Consider the following 8,268-nt stretch of genomic DNA (forward strand, 5'->3'; position numbering starts at 1 on the left):
AAGAACCAGAATGTGTGATTCCTAATCAGGCCTCTTTCCATTATGCCAAATATGCCACAGGTAATACACCGTGATGATAAGGATATATTATGGAGTAACAGTAGTGAACATTTCTGAGGGCTTCTTCTGTGGCTAGACATTGTGCTACGTACTTGTGTATGTTACGTCATGAAAGAAGATTTAATGACTTGTTATAGATCTCCCAGATGTCTTTGATTTCCATTTTAGTTTTTTTTTCCTTGTAAAATATAAGTAACTTATGTTTTCTGGGTTTTTTTTAATAGGAAGGTTTTTTTTAATATTTATTTTATTTATTTATTTGGTTGCATCGGGTCTTAGTTGCGGCAGGCAGGCTCCTTAGCTGCGGCTCGAGGGCTCCTTAGTTGTGGCATGCGAACTCTTAGTTGAGGCATGCACGTGGGATCTAGTTCCCGGACCAGGGATCGAACCCAGGCCCCCTGCATTGGGAGCGTGGAGTCTTAACCACTGCGCCACCAGGGAGGTCCCTAAATAAATTATGTTTTAAGTTCATTGTCCACCAAATTTAAGGATGCTTAGGCTCAATTTTTGGGATAGCTAGAGAAAGTGCTCAAAATTTGGTGATATCCGAGAGTCAACTTAGATATATATGCCTTTTAGTAGAAATATTTCCAACATTTCACTACTGCAACTCTCAGGCAATTATGTCATCAATGGTCTGTCAATCTGGTACTATGGTTTGAGTGAAAGAAACAAATTTCTGGTAGCATTTCATAGATTGCTAGAATCTAGCAGATCGATTGGACAGAAAGCATAGTTGGACAGGCTACATTTCAGAGGATTATGCTTATGTTACTCAGATCTGATTCTAATTTTTAAAAAACATGTAGTGGGGCTTCCCTGGTGGCGCAGTGGTTGAGAGTCCACCTGCCGATGCAGGGGACACGGGTTCGTGCCCCGGTCCGGGAAGATCCCACATGCCGCGGAGCGGATGGGCCCGTGAGCCATGGCCGCTGAGCCTGCGCGTCCGGTGCCTGTGCTCCGCAACGGGAGAGGCCACAACAGTGAGAGGCCCACTTACCGCAAATAAATCAATAAATCAATCAATCAATCAATCAATAAATAAATAAATAAAAAACATGTAGTGAATGTAGAGAAAAGGGAATCCTCGTTCACTGCTGGTGGGAATGTAAATCGGTGCAGCCGCTATGGAAAACAGTATGGATATTCCTCCAAAAATTAAAAATAGAACTACCATATGACCCAGCAATTTTACTCCTGGGTATTTATCCAAAGAAAGCAAAAACACTAATTAGGAGAGATATATGCACCCCTAAGTTCATTGCAGCATTATTCACAATAGTCAAGATATGGAAGCAACCTAAATGCCCATCAATAGATGAATAGATAAAGAAGATGTGGTATATATACACAATGGGACATTACTCAGCCATAAAAAAGAATGAAATCTTGCCATGTGCAACAACATGGATGAACTTAGAAGGTGTTATGCTAAGTGAAATAAGTCAGACAGTAAGACGAATACTGTATGATTTCATTTATATGTGGAATCTAAAAAGAAATGAACAAACAGAACAGAGTTATAGATACAGAGAACAGGTGGTTGCCAGATTTTATGTTACTTATAAATTATCCATATATATATTTAATTGTATACAGAGACTAAAAGAAGTGGTTCAGTTCTATTTTTTTTTTCCTTTAGGAAATCATGTTTCTGGTGGTAATAGGGAATTCCCAGAAGCTGGGGTTTACATATCCCAGTTTCCACTCACAAAGACCCAAAGTTCAAAACTTATTCTCCAAATATGGAAAAGGCAACAAAACACACAACTTAAGAATATCTAGGACAAAGGTGTGTAAGTCCTGAAGCAGGTTTTAGAATGGTTGCCACCACAATTTTTTCAGGTTTACTGACCTATATTCTGGCTTCAGTCACACACATGCATCTTGTAAGCTCCTTTCTGAAGGGAGAAAACCACAAATATTCAGTGTTTGGAATTGAAGGTGAAATGAAATACACCATGTTCTGTTCGTGCTTGCTTTTTTTTTTTTTTAAACCTTAGTTCCCGGACCAGGGATTGAACCCGCACCCCCTGCAGTGGAAGCCTGGAGTCTTAACCACTGGACCGCCAGGGAAGTCCCCATGCTTGCTTTTAAATCCCTATCCGACGGACTTCCCTGGTGGCGCAGTGGTTAAGAATCCGCCTGCCAATGCAGTGGACACAGGCTCGATCCCTGGTCCGGGAAGATCCCACATAACATGGAGCAACTAAGCCTGTGCGCCATAACTACTTAGCCTGCGCTCTGGAGCCCACGTGCCACAACTACTGAAACCCGTGTGCCTGGAGCCCCGTGCTCTGCAACAAGAGAAACCACTGCAATGAGAAGCCCGCGCACCGCAACAAGAGTAGCCCCTCCCCCCCGCTCGCGGCAACCAGAGGAAGACGGCGCCCAGCAACGAAGACCCAACTCAGCTAAAAATAGATAAACAAATACAATTTAACTTTTTCCTAAGCAAGCAAGAGATCAGGATGCTATTTATAGAGAAAGGGAGGGGGGAGGGGGAAGGGGGAAGAGTAAATTCACCTGGGTTCACAGCAGGAGCTCAGCACAGGACAGCCTGAACTTGTGCAGAAGACCTGCAACTAGAGATGCTGGGGTGGAGCACAGTAGAGGATGCATACTCCATTCTGCGGTCCCGAGCCCATGCAATGCAAGCGTGCACTTGGATGCACTAAGCCTTGGGCTGTAGTCCACACTTCCACTATGATGTGGATTCATTACTAAGAATCTGGGGTGCTTGAACTTTCTCAAGGGGTGCAGTAAGTTTCTTGCAGAACTTATCTGACCCAGAATCCTTTGCGAATGCAGCTCCAAGATCACGCTCCCAGCACTCCAGGGTGCACAGCGGGCTCTGCAGAAGCTCAGAGCAAGGAGCAACCTAGTTAGTCATTTCAGCTTAATTACTAGCCCGTGGCGTGTGCAGGCTGCCAAATATGAAAGGCTGGACTCTGCAACGGTCTCCAAACATTTCCGTGAGGGTTCCTGTGGTTACTGTGAGCTCATGCCCCCTCCCCAACCCCCCCCAAAAAAAGAGCTTGCATAACCCAGTACAGCCCCTTCCTCAGGGCAGACACTCTGCTCGCGTGGGCAGTCGTGAGCTGAACTGTAAACCAGAGCCCCGATTCCGCAGATGCCCATGCCCCCACCAGCACCCTGCTTATCCAGGGTGCCCCCATTTTGGGCCCACGCCCCAGCCGCTGCCGCACTTAAGCAAGTGCCACCCCCGGCGACTGGCGGTAAAAAAAAAAAGCCAATAGCAATCGTCCAAAGCAGAGTGAGTGAGCGGTGAACCCAGCCGAGACCGTTGTAACCCGTACCAGGCATCAGAAAGAGCACCAGCCTCAGCCTCTGTTCGCACCTAGCAGAGCTCATGGAGGCACAGGGCTTCCATGGCGCGCCAGCCATGGAGCCTCCGCCCCGGGGCCACCACTATGACCCCAGGTAGTACATCCTGGGAGGGTACGAAGTGGAAATAAGATCTGAATCTGTGCAGGGTCCAGCGCCAGAAGCCAGAGAACTCTATGTGGAGGAAGGAGGTCCGGGCCTTGCGGACGGCATGAACCATGTGGGCGACAGGAGCCAAGGCGACGGGAGCCATGAGGGCGGCGATGGCGGCCAGGAGCCCGGGAAGCAGCCACCTGAGGAGCCAGGCCATGTGGTGACGGCTGCTCAGGCCCAGCAGCCCAGAAACCGGCCTTGACGTTGCGTCCTGTGCAATAAGTTCACACCGTTGCAGCTGCAGGAACTGGAGGGCCTCTTCCAGAACACTCGGTTCCCGGATGTACTCACCAGGTATGTGGCGGGCTCCGGGTGGTTCGGGCTCATTTCCAGGCACCTTCGTCCCTCTGCTGGGCCTCCTCCTTCCCCTCCGAAGCCATAAAAGCCACCTGTGCCCCAGGATGGGGGGGAGGAGAATGCCTTCTGCACATTAAAGGGAATATTTTCATACAATAGTTACGTGGATCAAGTCTGGAAACTGCTTTGTGGTCGTTTGGTGGTGTTTTTTTTAAATTGTGGTAAAATGTACGTAAACGTAAGATTTACTATTTTAACATTTTAAAGTGTTCCGTTCAGTACTGTTAAGGATATTAATGTTGTCAGGCAAGCAATCTCCAGAATTTTTTTGTCTTGCAAAACTAAAACTCTGTACGGGGAAGACAAGTCAGTATGCACCCCACCCCAAGCCCCTGGGAACCACCTTTCTATTTTCTCTTTTTATGAATTTGACTACTGTGGGCGCATCATACTAGTGGAGTTGTACAGTGTTTGTCTTTTTGTAACTGGCTTATTTCGCTTAGTATAATGTCCTCAGTATCCATCCATGTTGTAGCATGTGTCAGAATTTCCTTCCTTTTTAGGGCTGAATAATATTCCATTATATGTAAATACTGCCATTTGTTTATCTGTTCCTCTATTAATGAGCACTTGGGCTGCTTCTACCTTTTGGCTATTGTGAATAATGCTGCAGTGAGCATGTGTGTGCAAATAACTCATATACCCCCCAAAATGAGCCCTGTTACACCGGCCTGGTTTAAACTATCTATGCATGCAGCAGAAAGACTGCAAGTCCTAAGATGGGAGAATGAAAATGAGGTCTCAGGCAGGGAGAGAAGGCCTTTTGTGTCACTTAAAATTTACAGTTTGGAAACTTTCAACAGGATTTAAATACAGTGTTAAACCCCATTAACTAGGATATTGAGAAGACAGTGAAGTCTAATCCACAGTTTTGTTTGCAAAAATAGTAGGCAGATATTTAGGGAGGAGCTATTTTATGACCTTTACCCTCATTGTTGTTGACTGTCTTACTAAAATGCCTGTTCCACCTTCTTGTCTTAAGAATAAGGGATGGGATTGGGACCTCCTGGTTGAATAGCAGCGCCTAGGATAACCTGCCATGTTGGACAACAGTGGCTCCGGTCCAGGATCCTGGAACCGAAGCCAGAGCAGAGTGAGCTGACCTGGTCCTGAGCCCAGGAAGGTTTGGAGGGTGGGGCAGGTTGGAGCGTGCAGAATTGACAGTGGTGACAATGGTATGCCTCTTTCCCCTACACTCTTGGGTGGCCTAAGATTTTTGACAGTCTCTGTTAACTTGGGTCGAGTTGATCTCAACTTTCCTTAACACTACAGGCTAAAATATCAACGCAGTGTCCAGAGCTTCAGCAACTCTCACGTCCCAGTAAGACAAGTCACAACCCCCCTGGGCCCCCTTGCCAGACCACCATTCTAACTCTCAAGACATTTCAAAGGATTAATGACCCCTTGGACATCCTTGAAGGAGACCTTCTGTCTAAAAATCCAACATGTTCCAGGACTTCCCTGGTGGCCCAGTGGGTGGGACTCCGTGCTCCCAATGCAGGGGGCCCCGGTTCGATCCCTGGTGGGGGAACTAGATCCCACCTGCTGCAACTAGGAGCCCGCATACCGCAATGAAGATTCTGTGCGCCCCAACTGAGACCCAGCACAGCCAAAAAAAAAACACCAACATGTTCCTTCCTATTAATTATTTACTTCACACTGAAGATAGGCTTTTCAAATAGGGAGCCGTTCCCCTCAATATGACTTTACATGGGGCCCACTATTTACCATGCCCAAATCCACCCCCACAACAAGGTGAGGAGGGGGCAGGAGGCAGCCAGATGGCTGATGATCAGCTGCCAGGGTACAGACTATTTTTATCCTGTTACCAGACATTGTATCAACAGCAAGGACCTGGTACAACAATTCATAAGCTAAACCTGCATCCAATACCTGGAAAAAAACATTAGAATATTAAAATTGAGAGGAGAGGGACTTCCCCGGCGGTCCAGTGGTTGACTCTGAGCTTCCACTGCAAGGGGAACAGGTTCGATCCCTGGTTGGGGAGCTAAGATCCCACATGCCGCGTGGCACGGCCAAAAAATAAGAAAAACAATTAAAAATTAAAATTGCGAGGAGACAAAATAATAAGCCTAAGCCAGAACTTGGCACACAGACGGGGGAGCTCACTAAGGGTAAGCTGAAGGGAGGGAGTGTGGTGGTAACTTTCCTGAGGTATTTTAGCAAGAAGGAAATATTTCTCCTGATGCAGTTTAAAATCTCAATGGCATATAAAGTTGCATGCTATGCTTTTTGTATTATGACATTAACTGTTCAATATACTAAACCAATCCTTTTCCCGCTCTGATTGTAGGTCTGGTTTAAGAATAGGAGGGCCAAGTGCAGGAGAAATGAGAGAGCATCAATGCTTCAAGATGCACCACCTGTTTCCCTGGACCACCTTGCCGTCATAATGTTGGATGGGCCCTTAAAATACCATCCTCGTTCAGGAGCCAGATTGGAGATGGGTTCTTCTGATACGACTGACACCTGGGCTGCCCATGCTGCCCATGCCAGCCATACCTCCTCTGTAGTTGTATTATCAATAAAGAGGCAAATTCTCCATATGTTTGTCTTTGTGTGTCAAATGCGGCAAGCGGGGTATGTATGAAAATTGTTAAGGAAGTGCCATTTAAACAGAATGGCAAGGAGGCCTCCTTTCATGAGGTGACACCCCTGAATCACTATCAGTAGGTCCTGTACCTCACAGAAGTTTCCCAAGTGCCCACTGGTGAGTTTGCACTGACCCATATATTCTCCTCCGTCTCTCCCCCATCACTCCATCCTTAACCCCACCCTGCCCCTTTGGGACCACGTGCATATGCACGATTGGGTGGGGTGAGTCCCTAGTGTGAGCACAGTGTGTTTCCAGACAGGGATGAGCTCCGTTCATGCTGACAATTTCAGGCTGAACACTGGACTCTAAGGGAATCTTCCTTAAGAGGCTGCTCACAAAGATTCATGGGAAGGTGGCAGCAGAGCATCCATCCAGTATGCTCCAAATTCTGTTCACTTCTCACTTTTCTTCCCTCCCCACACCAGCCCAGGAAAGCATATCCATCGCTCCTTCCCCAGCTGAGAAGCTGACTATCACACCTTCAAATGTATTTTGTCACCTTCAACATCCTTGAGAGAACCCCAATTTCTGCTGTTAAACACTAAAAGGGAAACTTTTGGTTTAATGGTGCTCAAAGCAAGAATAAGGAGATGTTCTCCCAAGCAGTGCTCCAGAATAATCACTCATTGCAAAGAAGCAGTTATACTTTTGCTTTATTCATGTTGTCTTCCTTGTGTGAAACTACCAGGGTAGGAAAAAAAATAAGTTTAGGAGAGTGAAAAGCCAGGCCCACTTTTTAAAAAGCATTATGTTCTTCTCAGTTGAACCTTTGGTGTTGAGTAATCTTTAGCAATGTGAGGCTCCTTAAGTGGGGTTTGATGTTAAAAGCGATTAAATATTTCAATGACTACAGATAAGGTGCCTTGGTTACATCAGATTTTCCTCTCAGAGGAGTTAATCAAAGACCAGTCTCACAGCACTTCTATGTTGCCAGTATGAAGGAGGCTCTGTTTTCTCAGGAAAGCTTACACTCTTTGCCATGGTGTCCACTAATTTTTATTCCTTCTTCCCACCTTTCTCACTTGTGGGGGTCAAATGTCAGCCAAGTGGTTGTAATGTCAGGCTTCCACAGAGAGAAGGATGTTACTGCTACACAGAGACGCCAGACCTTATGGGGAGTGGGAGAAATTCGAGGATGTTCCCGTGTATGCCCACTGTCATTCTTACCAGATGATTCTGAAACCAAAAATTCTTATTTCCTAATGTTGACCACTATCCGTTTATTTTATTTTATTTATTTTTTTGCGGTGCACAGGCTCCGGACGCGCAGCGGCCATGGCTCACGGGCCCAGCCACTCCGCGGCATGTGGGATCTTCCCGGACTGGGGCACGAACCTGTGTCCCCTGCATCGGCAGGCAGACTCTCAACCACTGCGCCACCAGGGAAGCCCCACTATCCTTTTTTAAACATTAGGTTTCTCGGTGCTTTAAGGACCCTCAGAACTACAGGGCCTGTACAAATAAGCTCCAGGACACCATCAGACCCAGTCCTGACCCCTTCTCTGTTTTGGCCACAGCGGAAAGGACCACATTCAACCTTTCCAACCTGAGACTGAAAGTCAGAGAATGCTCAGCACAAATCCCCCAGTTAGCCCTCACATCCAGTCTGACACACTCTAACAACATTCTTTTTTCATGCTCAGGCTGCCTGGGAGAAACAAACAAACAAAAAAGTGAGTATCTTTCCTGTAAGTGGCTGGCGTCTTCATCATATACACTCTTTTTTTTAAACA

The 8,268-nt window shown here is 46.5% G+C and overlaps 1 protein-coding gene across 1 annotated transcript; it reads left to right on the top strand.

Annotated features, from left to right (window-relative positions):
* Positions 1-3,193: 3,193 nt before the first annotated feature.
* On the top strand, positions 3,194-6,691 carry LOC149744192 (rhox homeobox family member 1-like). Its single transcript, XM_089904892.1, is given in 4 exon segments — positions 3,194-3,337; positions 3,509-3,936; positions 5,191-5,239; positions 6,233-6,691. Coding segments are annotated over 4 exon segments (918 nt in total). The 3' UTR covers positions 6,530-6,691.
* The last annotated feature ends 1,577 nt before the right edge of the window (positions 6,692-8,268 follow it).

The sequence above is a fragment of the Delphinapterus leucas genome, chromosome X (genome assembly GCF_059928025.1).
Source record: "Delphinapterus leucas isolate spDelLeu-1000000601 "Yukka" chromosome X, BTC_Dleu_Yukka2, whole genome shotgun sequence".
Lineage (NCBI taxonomy): Eukaryota > Metazoa > Chordata > Mammalia > Artiodactyla > Monodontidae > Delphinapterus > Delphinapterus leucas.